This window comes from Camelus ferus, chromosome 28 (genome assembly GCF_009834535.1).
Source record: "Camelus ferus isolate YT-003-E chromosome 28, BCGSAC_Cfer_1.0, whole genome shotgun sequence".
NCBI classification, from domain to species: Eukaryota; Metazoa; Chordata; class Mammalia; order Artiodactyla; family Camelidae; genus Camelus; species Camelus ferus.
This window is the reverse complement of record NC_045723.1, coordinates 2,890,070-2,908,304: the sequence shown is the minus strand read 5'-3', so window position 1 is coordinate 2,908,304 and position 18,235 is coordinate 2,890,070. Positions and strand designations below refer to the sequence as shown.

Sequence of the window (18,235 nt, the reverse complement as noted above, 5' to 3'; positions counted from 1 at the left end):
CTGTCTGTATGTCATCTCTGGTGACACCCACGGTTTTTAAAAAGTTTTACTGAGGTATAATTCATGTACAATAAACTATACATATTTAAAGTGTACAACGTGATGAATTCTGACATACGTATACAGGCGTGAAGCTACCACTGCAATGCAATTAAGATATTAAATACACCTTTTACCTCCCAAAGTTTCCTCACGCCCTTTGCAATCCACTGTCCCTCTCTGCCCCCTCCGTCCCCAGGCAACCACTGAGCTGCTCTCAGCCATTCTGGATTAGTCTGTATTTTCTAGAGCTTTATATAAACAGAATCACACAGTATGTACTCTTGTGTCTGGCTGCTTTTATTCAGTGTCATTACCTGAGATCCATCATGTTGTTTTACGTACTAACACTTCATTTCTTTTTGATTTTATAGATATGTCGGTTTTTGATCCATTCACTTACTGATGGACATCTGGGTTGTCTATAGTTTTTGGTCATTACAGATAAAGCTGCTGTGAACACTGTGTTGTGAAAGTCTGTGTGGACATCGGCTTTCCTTTCTCTCAGGGGAATGCTTAGGGATGGGAGGGTTAGATGGCAGGAGACTTTCCTTTAGAGGTAGGTAACTATCTCTTAAAAAGAAAGAATATATTTAGTTAAATGCAAATTTGGGGTGAAGAGAATGGGTAGAAAACCGTTACTTGTTTTATCACTAAGTCCTCCAGGAGTGCAGAAAAAAGGACAAAGCAGGGAAAACAGCAATACTTAAGTACAGGCTTAGAGGTTTTTGTTCTTTGTTTTTGGCGTGCTGTTACAGGGAAGCCCTGAGCAAAGCCTGATGAGTCAGGAGTTTCTCTGAGCATTAGCTGCCTTCCAGGTTAGCAGCGCTCCCCCACAGCGTGACTGTGTAATAGTAACAGCACCTTAACTGATGCAGTGACTGAAAACTTTTCCTGAAAAACCAGAAAACACCATGTATCATTTCATTTAATCTTCCAAGGCATTAAGGAAACAAGCCTAACAACGTTTGGAAACCGAAGATTAAAAGGTAGACTGCTGACAGCAGGGAAAGCAATAAGGAAGTGGGGCTAGATAAAGACTAAATTATAATAAAGTCAAAGGAAGGACTACGTGAAAACTAGGAACAACACACTCTGGATTTTTAGTCCACTGCTAGTCATCCTAACTTAATAAAGTTTAGGGAAAAAAGGAAGCCAGTAATATATACAAAATATAATTTATGTAAAAACATTCCAGCAAAGAATGTTAATTTTTGTGTGCCCACATATACGCAGGTAAGCGTACAAAAAAGGGCCTGACATGAGACACCAAGGTCAGACAAGGAGGACCTGTGAGGAAGGGCTTGGGGCTGGAGCTGCGCTAATCCAGTAGTTACCAGCTACGTGCGGTTGTTTAAATTTAAATGAAGTGAAATAAAATTAAATGTTCAGTTCCTCAGCCACCCTAGCCATAAATTCAAGTTGTAACAGCCACATGTAGCTGGTGGCTACTGTGCTGGACAGAGCAGACACAGAATTTCTCCATCACTGCAGAAAGTTCTGCTGGACAGCGCTGGACGGAAAGCAGAAAGCTCAAGGGCACTTTCGCTTCACACTAGTTTGAATTGTTAACATTTTTTTTTTTCAGTGAGAACATACTTGTATGTTTGTGTTGTAAAATGAACAATTCAGATGCAATCTCTTGCTTTACAATACTTTCTTAATGACAAGACTCATGACAGTATAACATATTACAGGACTATTAGGTTAAGAGTACTTTCCATACGATCTTCCAGTAATAAAATCAATTAAGTCATGGGAATGTGATGAACAGGATAGTGACTATAGTTAATAACATTGTATTACATATTTGAAAGTTGCTAAAAGAGTAGATTTTAAAAGTTCTCATTGTAAGAAAAAAACTGTTTTACTATATGTGGTAATTAATGGTTGCTAACTAGACTTACTGTGGTGATCACTTTGTAATATGGAAATATTGAATCACTATGTTGTACACCTGAAAATAACCCAACGTTTTATGCCAATTGTACCTCAATTAAAAAAAAGCCCATCACGTAGGGACTTGGGTTTTCCTTTAAAACAAAACAAAACCAAAAGAAGTGCCTTCCAGATAAATAATCTACTGGTTGTTAACAGGGCAACTTTGGTTTTCCATTCGCTCTCCTGTGTACTGATGAAAAGTCCATTGTGGTAAATCTTGAATTGAAATGTTCTAACTGGAAAAAGACTAGAGGAACAAAAGAAAAAAATCAATACTGAATTCAGAGATAATTGTTCTAGATGGTAGTCTGATGACTCCAGAGGAGTCGTGGGACAAAGGCATGGACTGTAAGGCTACTTAAGTAACTGTAGATTGGCCAACATTTGCTGAGTCTCCACCCTTCCAAGCTGGAAGCAAAACCTTCAGCCTATGATCTGGCATCCCTGGGTGCTCTGTAACTATGCTGACGCCACAGCAGTGTGCGGCAAGCCAGGCCGCAGGGTCTGAGAGGGTAAGAGGGCAGTTTTTATTTCTTTGACTGAAAGCAGTCAAGAAAAGAAAAATAGCAAAAAGATACAAACAATAGACTGACGATGGAGAGGAAATACTTTCCACTTGTAAGAGCAGGACACAACAGCATTTTCCTCTTTTCTGATGAAGATATCCAGCTACAAATAATCAAAATTTGGGCAGAGTATTTTTATTAGCAGCTATCCTCACCCCATGTCAGCAAAGTTTTGGGGTGAACCTTTCTTGCTGCTTTAGCATATAATTCCTAAGCATTCCACAATTCCAGCTCTGAAGATCTTGTCCTGTTCTCCCATTTTCCCCTTCACTGTTTACAAGCATTTCTACCAGAGGGTCCAAGGATGACCAAAACCATTTTGGTTGCCAGAGCTCAGTGGCTTCCCACAATACATGGTATATTTCCCTCCACCTGTCATTTTCAAGCTACTGGTAAGTTCTGCAGTATTGGTCCTAAAGAACTCAAGAGGCCCTGGGTGTAGATATTATGGACTATTCTGGAAAGCATCTGCATTCTTCTTCCAACACAGACAACACAACTAGAAGCTGCGTGGCAGCCAATGACACAGCTGGAAGTCACTGATCGGGATGTGGGGTGGGGATTTTAGGAAATATTTGAAGGAGTGACACCAGCCACTCCTACTGTCATAGAGACAAGGAATGAGCAAGGAGGGATTTCATATTTGAAAAGAATTACTACCAAAAGATTGGGTAAGACGAGGAGCTGGATTTTTTTTTTTTCAATTGCTTTTAGTCATGACTCTGTATTACCCCTTCCTTGGATTTCAATTTCCAGGCTGCCATCACCAAAAATGTACTATTACCAGAAATAAATATGAATCGTGATTTTAAAAGCTTACATTGGGTCAGAAGGAGCTTAAGGCAAGAAAAGTAGTGGCCTTGCAGAGTTGAAAACTCTTCTTAAATTAAATATACAGCTGCCTAAAACTAACACCAGAGAAACCACAGTCATTTTAAAAATGGTTCCAAAAATGCAATATCTGGACTGCTATAACCCCAAATTCAGACTACGGGCTGCATTAAAAGAATACCCCTCTTCAGTACTATATACAACCCCATCCTGAAAACTGTAACAGACAGATTTCATGCTAAGTATTAACTTCCACCAAAGTGGAAAACATTCAAAATCACCGCGATAAACTCACCTGTAAAGGCTCACTGTGAGGGTTGTGTATATTTATTATAGGTGAAAAACTGCTATTCACAGGGACTCTGGCCCCAAGGAATGGCCTCAGTCGGTATGGATTTGGAACTCCAACACCAAATACCTGTTTCAAAGAAGGGAAAAAAGTGCAATTTGAGTTGCTCTTATAGTTTTATAAAATTTTAATGGTTTTAATTGATTACTCTAGGGAAAACTGGTGAATTTAATTTATGGAAAAATCTTCACAAATCCTTTTAAAAGGAACACGCATGTACTTCCTGTACTTGTTTGGCTACCCATTTGATTTGATATATTTACATATTTATGTGCATTTGGAATGATTTCTATAATATATTAGAAATTAAAATAATAGCAGTCCTTCACAAGGTCATGGGATAGACAAGAGAAGAAAAGAGGGGACCAAAAGATTTCCCCATTCCAACTTTCAGTAGATGGATTTAGGGCTTGGACAACCTCTTAAATACCAAGCCGAGTGCCCAGTCATTCTTACATGGGAATGTGGGTTGACTAAAACAGGGCGAGCCTGTCATTCAAATGACAAATATTTATTAAGTGCTTGTGATGTGTTAGGCACAGACATACACAGTTGTGAATAATTCAACAGTGAACAAGACAGATAATGTGCCTGCTCTTATGAAAGTTACATTTGAGTATGAGGGACACTCACTAAGTAACAATAAAAAGATTCTTAAAAAATGGGTAATGTGATACGGGGTAACTGGTGGAGTGAGGATGGGGATATTCTTCTAAGAGAGGGTGGTCGGGGAGGTGATGTGTGAGCTGGTGTCACTTGAAAGATGAGAACAAGCCAACAGTGAGAGTGTATTCGGGACGGGGGAGGGGTACAGGCAAAGGGCACGAGCCCAGAAGGGCTGGCTTGTTTGAAGACAAGGACTAACATGAGAAGTGTGGTCAAATGGGGTGAGGTGGGAGAGCGAGAGCTCCAGGTGAGTCAGATCCTCAGAGATTTGCTGGCCTTGATCAGAAGCTTCCATTTTGCTCCAAAAGGAATGGGAAAACGTAAGGATTTACATGAGGAGCTGAGTGATTCTGCTGTATGTTTAAAGAAGGTCACTCTGGCTACAGTATGAATAATGGGCCTTGGGAGGGACTGCGGAGGAGGGAAGGCCAGTTAGGAGGCTCCTACAGAATCCAGAGAGAGAGGTAGGGATGGCCTGGGAGGGAACAGTGGCCCTGAAGAAGAGCGAGGCAGACAGACTTGAGATACATTTAAGAGGAAAACTTGGGGAGAGACCAGATGTGGAGAGGTAAGGAGCTGGCCACTGAGGCTCACCTTGAGAACAACCTGATCACGACCCTCAGGTCGCCCACTGGCCACAACCACATAGGTCAGCTGGGGGTGCCATAGTAGGGCAAAGGTCTTCACATTCTTGTGGTGGCCTTTTCATTTACTCAACAAGTAGACCCTAAGTGAGGGTCACAGGTACAGCACTGCAAAGTCACGCAATATACTGGCATTCGAAGGTTTACTGACTGCCTACTGAACAACCATGAAAGACTTGTTCAAACACAGGATGTGATTCCTCACTAAACTGGGATGTTTACTGACACTAATTTCTAAAACACATGAAGTGTTCTGGGCAGTGGTGAAGGAACATTCAAAAACAAAAGCATAAAAACTCTAAGGTAAGACATGAGCTAAGCATTTAAACAACCGAGTTCCAGGGGCAGTGTACAGTACAGTGGTTAAAAGGATGGTTTTTGTAGTTTCAAAGGCATGGGTTTGAATCCCTGTTCCAACAACTCACTAGGAGCATAATTTGGGCAATTTATTTAACCTTTCTAAACTTCATCTTCTTTATCTAAAAATTGAGAACAGGACCCATACGTAACGCAGACAGAAGTACAGGGGAACCGTGTGGCAGAGGGCCAAACAAGTAATTGTTCTTAGTAATCTTGATAACCTCGAAAGACAAAACTCTTGAGTCACAAAACATTAACTTTCTTTAATAACCCAAAGATTCTACACAAAAAGTAAGTCTAGCAAAAAATGTAAATAATGTAATTACCAAAGAAAAGCAGGCCCCTATGTTTTAATCCTGAAACTATTATTGTTTCATCACTACGCAAAAAGTAAAAATAAAAATTTAGAGTCAATGTGAAAATATTTTTAATTGTTCTTCTGCCAAGCAATCTTCCATTTACACTTTAACTGGAGCTTTAAGATCATTTGTTCAGTCCGATCTGAATAGGGATATTCACAAACACAGCTCTTAAAGTATAAAAATGCTCTAGATCTAAACTCTTATGTTTTCCCTTATCCTCTGAGTTTTTGAAAAGAGTTCTTAAAAGGTGGTCACATGATAGGACATAGGATAGGTTTCGTTTACAAAATAAATCAAAGTTTTAATTCTGGTTCTTACCTGGTAGGTGAATACCCCATGATTAGATGTGTTAATAAATAAAGTATTTTCTACATTTCCCACTACTCTTGCAAGAAAAACTACATCAAATGATGTATTTCCTCCTGGAAGAATTTTCTGAAAAAGAAGAGCAATAAATAAAGTTAAATTAGTAACCAAAAAAAAAAAAATCGGATCATGGTGACCATAATTCGACAGCTGAAGTTCTCTGAAACATCTCAGAATCATTTCCATAAATTAGCTTTCCACCACAAATGTTTAAGCTTTAAATTAGCCAAACTATTTTGCAATGGAAAATAAAATTTAAAAAGATGTCTTTACATTGGCTGTCACATTATCTTTGTCAATCACAAGTCTAAAACCCTGTACAACAGATGGTTTCCTTGAATTCTGTTCGTTTGACAGTCACTAGGCTGGAATGAAGTGCCTACTGACAGGCTCTTCTTCATCACCAGACAATCAAGGAGGAGCTGAGCTGAAGCGGGGCTCTTACACAGATGCTCACTCTACGACTCAGCAGCCGCTTGAACTATCCCAATAAATCAATCAATCGGCCCAGCCTCTACCCTTTGACTCCCGTCACCCATTCACACAAGGCACAAAATGTGCCGGCAACTTAAAAAAAGAAGGGAGAGGTGACAGCATGTACAGGAACTCCCTCCTGTTACCTTGTGCAGACTGAGAATGTCACTGTGGTTAGCAAATTACAGTTCTATTACAACAAACAGGGCTGCTTCATGAAGTTCGAGAGACTGAATGCAGTTCTGTCTGCAATGAAGCCTTAAAATGCATTTAATATGTAAAGTCCTTAACCTCTCTCATTCTGCCTCTGCAACTAGAACTCTGAAATGCTCCCAATTACAGCTTGAAGTACATGGCACTGAGACTTCTGCCTTTATTTTAGGACGTGGAATGCTGGAAAGAGCATTTCTCCTGCGATATTGACAAGAAAAAGAATAATCTGCAAAATCCTAACTTTTCTTGAACCCATCACGGAGTCTGTGTATCAACTAGCAAAAAATATAAGGAAAGCCAAGCACCTTCAAGAAGAGACAGAATGTGAGTCCTGGCTCGCCCAGAGCAGACAACAGGAAAGAGACGAGGCTACCATACAAGACAGTAAAATGAATTCAGCTAAAATTTTTACACAATGCTGAACGCCGACTGTGGGCTACAGAACACAAGTGCGTGAATCGCTGGAAGCTGCAGAGGCTGATGGAAGTCACACGTAAGCCAAAAATCCGTAATGGAAAGATACCTGGTAAACCCCTAAGTAGTCTGATATTAAACAACACACTTCTAAATAACCCCCTGGTCAAAGAAGCAGTCACAAAGGAAACTACAAAATATTCTGAATCAACTGGGAATGAAAACACAACATGTCATGGACTCTGTAGGAAAAAGAACAATGCTGAATTACAGTTTTGACTTACTGAGTTCGAATCATACAATAAGCTAGATTAAGTTTTAAATCAATTAATCAAAAAATCCATTTAAATCAATAATAATCAATTTTACCAAAGTTACAGTGGTAATATTACTAACATAGGTAGTTGGTTGCAATAAAAATTCAGACAAATTTCATGGAAAGCCATTTTGCAAAGCCTTTCAAAAACTACGTGAAGAGAGAAGAGTTTCATTTTTAGAAATGTAACCTGAGGAATAATCTAAAGAAATCTTTAAACATGCCAAATAATGACATCATGGTGTCACCTTTGAGAAGAAACGGATTGAGCAGCTGGCTTGCAATTCATTTACGAGCAGGTTATTCCCGGGAAAGAAAGAAGACAGGTGACCCGGGTATAATCTCTTGGTATTATCTTAATGTGAAATAAATCACAGATTTATAAAGTAACTTCCAAAATATCACCAAGATTTGAATCAGAGGAAAAATGCACATTATTCTTGGATAGAAAAACTAACGTAAAATATCGATTCTTTCTAGGACGATGTGTAAATCTCATGTAAACTTTAAATTTCTTCTTGGCTTTTTTGATATAATTCTTTAATGCTTTCTTTTTAATTTCTATATCCTCCTTTTATCACATTGTTTAATATTCTTATAGTTTCTTCAGTATTGTAATATTCCTTTAAGTAGTTTCCTCTGATTTTTTAGTTTCAGGGATGGTATTTCTAAAATGTAAATATTGTCATGTATACACCCCTCCCCCCCACATCTTCTTTATCCATACATCTGCCAAAAGACATTTAGGTTGCTTCGACATCTTGGCTATTGTAAATAGTACTGCTATAAACACTGGGTATATGTCTCTTTTCGAATTAGAGCTGTTTATGGATATATGCCCAGGAGTAGGATTGCTGGATCATATGGTAACTCTAGTCTTTAGAACCTGTTCATAATGGCTGCACCAATTTTCATTCCCACCAACAGTGTAGGATGGTTCCCTTTGCTACACACCCTCTCCAGCATTCATGGATCAGAAGAATTAATATTTTTAAACTGTCCAAGGGGGAGGGTATAACACAGTGGTAGAGCATGTGCCTAGCATGCACGAGGTCCTGGGTTCAACCCTCCACCATCCTCATCCTTCTCAGGTTCTCCTGTTAACCCGGTGTTTCTATCTGTACCTTACTCTGGCTCTTATTAATATTTCCAAATACATAAAGATTTTCTACTTTTTATAAAAACTGGCATCATATTCTATTCTAAAATGTGCTTTCCTTAGATATTAACATATATATATAATTCCATATCAACAGATATAGATCTAACCCATATATAATAATATTCCATATTACTGCTACATCACATTTTGTTCAATTCCCAATAATGTGCATGGACATCAGAATTTAACCTGAAATAGAATAAATAATGTCCAGGTCTCTACCTATAATTAAAAATAATCATTAATATTCATTAATGACCTTCAATCCATGAGAAGAGATTGTATTAAGCATACTAAAATAAGTGGGCTAAAACATTTTAATTTTAGACAAAGATTGAAACAGAGTTTATGCTAGTTAATCTTTAGCTTCTATGAAAAGTTAATCAAATAAAAGGTTCTACACAATCAAGGAAAAAATTTTTGTTTGCTTACTAATGTCTATAAGGCACTCATTTCCACAACTCTTATGGTAATCAAAATATGACTATTATAGAATATTAAAAAATCTGTATTCCTTGACACAAACTGTATATTACTTATTTTACGGCCAATACGCAATATTGCCATGAAGATGAATAGGCCTAAACTGCAGTCTTAATATTATGTAATTTTAAATTATAATTAATTAGAAAATTATAATTAATCAGACAATTAAAAAGAAATAATTATTATAAGTTATATATAGAAAAATAAATTGTCACACAACCACATTCCTTACTACCCTTACTCTTCTAGATTTTCAGGTAGTCTTAAAATCACAACCTTAGTAAGGATGATTACGTGTGTGTGTGTGTGTGTGTGTGTGTGTGTGTGTGTGTTAAAGCACAGTTATGTAAATCCTGGCTTTTTAAACAATAATTATTCTTTTTTGTATTTTCTACTGGTTAGTTAATGTAGAGGTGATATTGGTTAAATCAAAAACGTAAGTGAGTTACAGAAAATGTTTTATTCTCAAAGAACTATGATGTGACCAGAAATTGTAAAGATGACAAGGAAATGAGAGTTAGGATAAACATACAGAAAGGTTTTGCTCTCCTTTAAAACATGAGAAACTCTTTTCATTTTTCCCCAAAGGCTCTTATCATAGGCATAAAATCAAGTGGCGGGGAAATACGGTTATTTCTCCTCCCAAGAGTTAATTCTATCTCTCCTCTCCACTTCTTGAGCTTCTGGAGTCAGTATCTCACTGTAGAGAATAAAGATGAAAAGCAAGAAGAAGAACAAAATCCTAAGAGAAGATAGCGTACATTGTGGCTATCTCCTTTTAAAGCGCAATCTAGATTATCGAAATGTAGATTTTGATACGTAGAGATTATTTCTATCGCTTAATTCTATCTCCTGATAATGGAAAACACAGATTGGCTTTTAACTTGTTCTTTGACTACATACACACTGAGTTTAGCTTCTGAAGAATTTTCATAAAGACGACTCTCTTTGCGTAAGATTCATGTATAGAAATAAGTCCCCTGGAGAGTCTGACTCAGAAATGTCAAACTGGTGGCCTTCAGCTTGTTTTGTTTAGTCCACACTGTCTGTCTTTCTAAAGACAAATTCATTTTTAATTTGTAAAAATTGGGAGATTATCATATAAAAATTCCCATTTCTGACTCTTCTTGGAAAATCCAAAGAACTGTGCGTGAGCTTACATTCCCATGTGGCCACCACTGGCTGGGGCTGAATGGGGACCGGTCCCTTCAGATGGGCCATGTGCTCTGGGTCACCCCTCGTTCCACTTGGCTTGCTTCTCTCGTTTGCACCATCTACCTGGCCCCCTTAAGCATCTACTTGTAATTCTCGGTCTACGTTATATTGTGATAGGCACATGAAAAAAGTAAAAACCCTGGCCCTTCAACAAGGGTGAACCTTGATGTTTAGAAACACTACATTGCTTGAATTAGCAAAGTTAACAAGTTAAAAATAAAATCTGTAGTGTAGTCGTGAACTACTTTTAAACTGTTTCCATTTTCACTTCACTATTTTGCCTTTTAACCCAATATGTTTCTACACATTGGCAGTACCTGAAAGCCGGGTGATTCCACTTATACAGAAGTCTGCCTCTGTACACGGACTGTAATGTATATGCCCCACACCATAGCTTAATATGATACAAATCCCTGGCCAAGCCAATAGGACACCTAGATCCTCACCTTGGCTCTTGTCACTAATTGCATGACCACGAACAAATCTCTCTGGGGTTCAGCTTTGTATTCATATAATGAGGGTACTGGACTAGATGAATACACACAGGTCTCTCCTAGCATTGAGATTCTATTTTTTGAGACAATCAGTACATTTATACAATTTGTGAAAGTATCTTTTAGGTAAAACAAAGAGTAACTCAAGGGAAACTTGTTTTCAGAAATATTTTAGAAAAGGGATGTCTTCCAAGAGTACATCAAAGGAATTAAAATTTTATTATCAAAATATACTGACTCATCCATTCCTTATAATGGTATATAAAAATACTTCTATATTTTAAAATGGCCAAAATTATATGCCTTTTTTTTAATACTAGAAGTTGTTAAAGATATATGATGAAACAGGATTTTAGAAAGGAGAAATGTAAAAATCTAAGTAGTTGATATTAATTTATATGCTTAAAAAAGTTCCTTTTTAATTATTTAGTCATATCTCTTCAAAGGGGTCAGTGAAAATCCTGGAAAGATGAAATTAGGTTCCATTAATTTACTTCCCTCTGATATTTGCTATTCAGCTAATTATTTTGGAAGCCTATATATTAAAGCTTAATGCATTCTCTCAAATTCAAAATTTATTTAGATCAATTTTTGGTCAGATAAAATTTTTTTATAATAACAAGTTTGCACACTAGCTACAAAATGATCATAAGTAAAACTTTAGAGGATACTTGTGGTAGGCAGAACCCTAAATAGGCCCCCAAATTTCCTGCCCTAATTTCTGAGACTGTGAGTATGAGGACATATCACACCTGTGATTATTTACATTACATAATTTTTTTGCAGATGTGCTTGAGATTATTAGTCTGCTGACCCTGAGTTAATCAAAAAGGAGACTTTCAGATCAGCCTGACCCATGACATAATTAAGGCAGAATTTTCTTCACTGGCGGTGGAAGAGGAAGCCACAGATTTCTGAAGCATGAAGGATATGACACACCATTGTGGGCTTGAAGAGGGTGACAAGGAGTGTTGGTGCCTCAAGGAATTGAGAGAAGGCTCTGGCCAACAGCCAACCGTGAAACGGGAACCTCAGTTCTACAACCACAAGGAACTGAATCCTGCCAACAACTGTAACGAGTCTGGGAGTGCACTTCCTTTGAGTCTCTAAGTCAAGGACTCAGCCCAGCTGACATCTTAATTGCAGCCTTAGGAGACCCTGAGCAAAGAACCTGATGGACTTAGTACTTACAGAACCAGGTGCTAGTAAGTGGGTGTTGTTTTAAGCCATTGTGTTTGTGGTGATTTACTCTGCAACAACAGAAAACTAACGCAGTGCTGAGGAGTAACCCACTACTAGAGAGGAAAAGGAAAACCAACTGACTATATGAACGCTACATTTTTCAGAGGACTTATGTTTCAGAAGTGATTTGTTAAGTTGTTTCATGTTGGAAAAAAAACCAATGTGTGTCTAAGACTAGAGGTGATAATTCTAGGAAATGGGGCAAACTGAAGTCCAGGACGAATATGAAACATTCAAACCTGATTTTAATATCGGCAAAATAAAATTATACATTAAAAAATCTAGACACTGCAATTCAAAAGAAATCAAATATAGCACAGAAACTTACCCTATTTTGAAAAAATGATGCATGAAAATGTGATGTTGTAGCAGATATTGATACTAAAGTAATAGTTTCTTCAGAACTAGGATTATGTAAGTAAACTTTTTCCATTTTTGGCATTCCAACTGGTCTGTAAAAACAAAAAAAAATTATCACAAATACTTCAAAGATAATTTCTAGTTGTTGAGTTAATTGCTAGTTGTTAAAAAAACTAAACACCAAAATTATTAGACGAATACATATCCAAACGTATGACACTTTTTATCAAGTTGGTTTATATTTAAAATTACATATAAAAATGCATTTAGCCATTCAACAAGTAGTCACTGAGTGCCAATTTTATGTCACACACTGAACCAGGTGCTGGGATGTCAGGAGACAAGTCTCCGCCCAGATGACGTTTATAATCTGGTGAGGAAGCAGGAGGGAAAATGGTCAGAGCACTCTACGTCTTTTTGAACCACCACCTGCCTCTCTGCTAATTCTGAATCATGTCCACCTCTCCCCAGATTCCACTGATACATGCTCTTCAATTCAGGAAGAGAATTTTAGTGGCAAAGTTATGTGAGCAGATCTGCCATATGAATCAGGGGCCATTATCCTCACTTCACAGATGAAGACACTGAGGTGCAGAAAGGTTAATTAACTTGCCTAAAGTCATCCTTGGAACCTAACTGAATCCAGGCCATCTGGATCTCGTCCCTGCTCTCGCCCACTGTACTACACTGACTCCTCTCAAAGGAAACATACAAGGCACACGCTCAAGGTCTGATATTCACAGATTCATTTTAATGTTCCCCTTGGCATCCACATTAGAATTTATAGCCTTAAAAGTGCACCTCCTCAGTGTGCAGTCCGTTAAGTTCCTCTGTAGCTCATCTTATTTGTCCAGGCTTCTTAACTCCTACAGCTTAAGAGAATTCTGCACATAAATTACAGTTTTTCATAGTGCTCTGCAGTTATTTAATTGGCACCTGTCTTATTTCCTCAACAAGATTATCAGCATGTTGAGGACAAAGGTTGCGTTACTGTCTGCACCACGTACTCCTGTCAACCGGTACAGCACCAGGCACGTGGTCAGAGCGTGTGCGAGTGAGCTTCCCCTCCCCGCCCCCACCTGTGACCGCAGTGGTTACTTAAGGTCCTCCCTAATGTGGCATCTAGTCTACGCAAGTGACTCCGTGTTTCCACCTGAGCCAGGCTGGTTCTGTGCACATGACTCCCAGGCCTTTACCAATGTTTTCCTCCCCAGCCTCTATGTGAATCCAAACTTTCATGTTCTAATTCAAGTACCAGTTCTTTCACAAGGTCCTCTCTCCCTGCAAATATTTTGGCCTACGTTTTCTGAAATTTTATTTCATCTGTATAAACCTCAAATTCTGAGCAGCTGAAGACGCAGAGCCAGAAGTGTGTTTTACATGTGGTTCAACTGTTCCCCATGCTTTCATGCTTCAGCAAGTTTTGCTCCTGCCTTTTCCTCAGTTCTCTTTATACCTCTGACTTATGACTTGGGAAAATTGGTAAAACAGTGAACAGTTGATAACTTTCATTTGTTAAAAAACAAAACAAAACAAATCAGGGGCTTTGGGTTCCTTTAAAGATGGTGAATTAGTCCATGTTACTGGTTCTCTCTGACATCCCCCGCCCCCCTGCAAACTCCGGGTACACAACAACAATGCTAGAAAAATTTAGAGCTTAGAGGGAGGTACTGATTCCACCCTTGGGAGAACAGAAGGCTGCCTGAACTGGCAGGTAGGGTAAAGTGAGGGACAGAGAGCAGCCTAAGCTGACAACTAGAGGCCAGGAAAAACCTCTTCTTCTCCACTGTCCTCCCTGTTTGCCTGGGTACAATCACAGCCTGCCCCTCTTGCCCAGAGCAGCAGAAAGGCTCACTAGGGTAGGAAGCTGCTCATCAGCTGTCCTCGAGCACATCCACCTTTAACTCCTCTCTCTGGTCCTGCAAAGTCCTGGGGCTGTTAGATCACAATTTAGAAAGACACCTCTTCCAGATGCTTCTGCCTAAGTATTGTCAGATAGTGTGGTGGGAACCCAGGACAATCAGTAGTTTTGATGTGTGTGTGTGTAACTGGGCCTCTCTACCCCAGGGATCGAGACCAAGGCTTGGACTTCCGCTCTTCCTCAATATGCATTACAAGACAGCAACTCAGAAGTTCACACATCAAATAACACGCTCGGTGAGTGGTACAATCAAAGTGGAAAACATACGCAATGCTGTGATAGACTGCAGTGCTGTCCCCAGTTTGCTGACTGAACCTGTGAGAGGCTGACATTTCTGAATGAAAATGAAGAAATCATTAAAAACTTGTGGAATATAGTTCAAGTTGTGCTTAAAGGAAAATTCATAAATTTGAAGAGAAGAAAGACTGAAAATGAATGAGCTAAGCCTCCATGTCATTAGAAAAAGAACAGCAAATTAAACATAAGAAAGTACAAGGAAAGAAATAATAGAAGAGTGGAAATCAATGAAGAAAAACACATGAAATAGAGATGATTTATGAAGTCAAAAGCTCCCAGTTTGGGAGTAGGTCGGGGGAACTACCTGGTAAGACTAATAAAGAAAAAAAAAGGAGGTACAAAAAAGCAGTATCAGCAGTGACACAGAACACATCACTAGAGATGCTACAAACAGTAAAACAATCATAAAATGATATTAACAACTTTATGAGAGTAAATTTGAAAATCCTCAAATTGCCAAACTCCTAGAAAGCTATAGCTTACCAAAACTGACAAATTGAAGGAAAAAAAAAAAAAAAAAAGCAAGCACTACAGAAAATATAACTACTAAAGAAATTAAATTCACAATTTAAAACCTTCCCACAAAGAAAACTCTAGTCCAGGAGGACTTTACTGACAAAGTCTATCAAATATTTAAAGGGAATATTCTACCAAACATTTTCAGGGAAAAAGAGATGCTGATACAAAATGGGAAAAGGTGAGAAAGAACTCTGTGAGGCTGGATCTGAACTGGGAAAATATGAATTGGAATGACCAGCATGGGCTATGATTTATGCATGTATACCTATATACATACACAATGCACATACGTATGATACATGTATATATTCCTCCATAGATCTGTCCAAGTGAGCCTAGAAGCAAAGACATACAGGGCAATGGGCACATTTAGTGCCCAGGTCTTGGTTTCTTAATGTCCTTCCCCGTTAAAGAAACCAGGACTTCTTTAGTTTTGGCTAATTCCAGGTCTTGGACAAGGAAAACAGAAGGTCTAAAACACTATCAGAAAGCAAAGAGGTACTCAAAGATTAATGAGACACACCAAAAAAGGATACTGGAATCAGCTTAAAGAGGTTCTCACTGGCAAAATTTGTAAAATTTGGGACAGACAGAATAGTGAAAGGGTTATAACACACTGGTTAAAAAGGAGAACCCACGAGGCTATAGCAGCGACCAACCACCTTTTTCTGTAATGAGCCAGACAGTAAGTATTTTAGGCTTTGCAGTCATGCAATGCCTGTCACAACTACCCAGCCTGCCACTGTTGTTCAAAAGCAACCACAGACAAAAAGTAAATGGTTATGTTCCAATAAAACTTTATATACAAAAATAGGTGACAAGGGCCACAATTTGCCAATCCTTGGTCTACAGTGATGATCAAAGAAAAAAGAGGGGAATACTTCTTTCCTCGGCTCCTAGATGAAAAAACACAAAACAAAACAATGACAGAGTTTGAAGGAGGGGGAAAGGGAATCACCATTTTCCAACTATCAGTGTAATAACTGATTCAGGTAAGAGTCTATGGGTACTGAGTAGGTAGATAAACTATTAGATGAAAGATTGTTGGAGAACAGGATAACAACCCTACAGGTTATTTATTAATTACAAAGAGGAAAAGGTACCTTTTCAACTTACAGAATCGGGCAGATAGAACACAAATGAATGCTCGAACTTAGCACTGACAATTGTTGGAAATATGGACATCATCCTGATGTAATGGGAAATATACAACATTATTCAAATAATGTTCTTGACAAAAATGTTTAGCCTGAATCCAATCATTAGGATATAATCAGGCAATTCCAGTTTGTGGGCTACTGTATAAGACAACTGACCTGGATTACAAAAATTTCAATCTTATGAATTAAAAAAACAAAAGGCAGGAAACTGTTCTAGATTAAAGACACCTACCAACCAAATGCAATATGTCATCCTTGATTTGATCCTCGGTGGGGGATGGTAGACTATACTGTCTTAGGGAAATTTGAATATAAACTATGTATTAGATAACGTTATTGTATCAATACTAGATTTTGGGTGTGATAATGGAATTGTGATTATGTAGAAGCAGGCCCTTAGGATCTTCACACTGAAGAATTTAGGGATACACTGATATAAACACTTACTTTCAGGGAAAAAAAAGTGGTGCTTGTGTGCGTGTGTAGGAAGAAAGAGAGAGAGAGAAAGCAAATGTGTTAAAAGGTTAACTCTTGGTGAATCTAGATAAAGTTTACGTAGGTGTTCACCATATTATTCTTCCAACATTTCTGTACTTTTAAGTTTTTCAAAAGTTGGGGAAAATTTTAAGACTTTCTGTTCAACAAAGTATAGGATGGGAAAAGTTAACAGACAAATGACAAGCTGGGAAAAGACATCTGCATTGTCTGAAATATCTTTTTTAGACGTTAAGGTTATTTCTAGACTATAAAAGGAATTTCTAACTAGTAAGAACCCCAAAAGAAAACAGGTCAAAGGATATGAACAGGCAATTTATAGAAGAGGAAACTCAAAAAGCCAATAAGCATATGCAGATGGATATCTGAACTTACTCAAGATCAGAGAAGTGCAAAATTAACGAGGTATCTATCATGTTATCCCTATTTAACTAGCAAAATTAGAAAGGTAACTAATGTCAACTGTCAGTGGGAACACAGAGGATGCAGAAATACAGGAGAGCTCCTGTGCTGCCCGTAGGAGCACAGGGTGGCCCCGCCATTCACAGGAGCCATCAGCAGCACCTAGACACGTGAGGCACAGTCACATTCTGTGACCTAAGCATTCTGCTCCTGCACTTCCATTCCAAAGAAATTCTCATGACAGTCCCTAAGTGACCCCATAAGAGGATTTCACTACAGGGCTGTGTCTGGTGGCAAGGTAGTAGAGGCAGTATGTGTGGCCACCAAAGGAAGAGTTAATGGGTAAAATAGTGGATACTCTGTGGTGGTTAGAAATAAGAGGACAGATGAACATCTAACAAAAATGGACCTTTAAAAAATCAAATAGAATGCACTATGCAGTCACTATGGAAAACAGTAAGGACGTTCCTCAAAAAATGAAAAACTGAACTACTGTATGATCCAGCAACCTCTCTTTTTCCCTTATCCAAAGGAAAACAGGTTATCAAAGAGAGACATATACTCCCACATTTATAGCATTATTCACAATGGTCAAGATATGGACATATATCAACAAATGAGTGCATAAAGATGTGGTATGTGTGTGTATGTATGTATATATATGTGTGTATACACAAACATACATACACATACACAATGGAATATTATTCAGCCACAAGAAAAAAGGAAATTCTGTCACTGTGACAACACAGATGGACTTGAGGGCATTATGCTAAGTGAAGTAAATGAGACAGAGGAAGACAAATCTGTATGATATAATTTACATGTGGACTCTAAAAAAGCCAAACTCATAGAAACAGAGACCAGAATGGTGTTTACCAGGGTCTGGAGGATGGGGGTAAAGGAGAGCTGCTGGTCAAAGAGAACAAACTTCCAGTTAG

At 38.3% G+C, this 18,235-nt stretch overlaps 1 protein-coding gene across 2 annotated transcripts in view; it reads right to left on the bottom strand.

Annotated features, from left to right (window-relative positions):
• TMEM131 (transmembrane protein 131) overlaps positions 1 to 18,235 on the bottom strand; it is a 139,166-nt gene that overhangs the window by 59,210 nt on the left and 61,721 nt on the right. For both annotated transcript variants that reach the window (XM_032469726.1, XM_032469725.1), the window contains exons 5-7: positions 12,469 to 12,592; positions 6,077 to 6,193; positions 3,673 to 3,795 (exon numbers count right to left, since the gene is read on the bottom strand). In XM_032469726.1, coding sequence (XP_032325617.1) covers positions 3,673 to 3,795; positions 6,077 to 6,193; positions 12,469 to 12,592 — 364 coding nt within the window. The remainder of the gene's footprint in view (positions 1 to 3,672; positions 3,796 to 6,076; positions 6,194 to 12,468; positions 12,593 to 18,235) is intronic.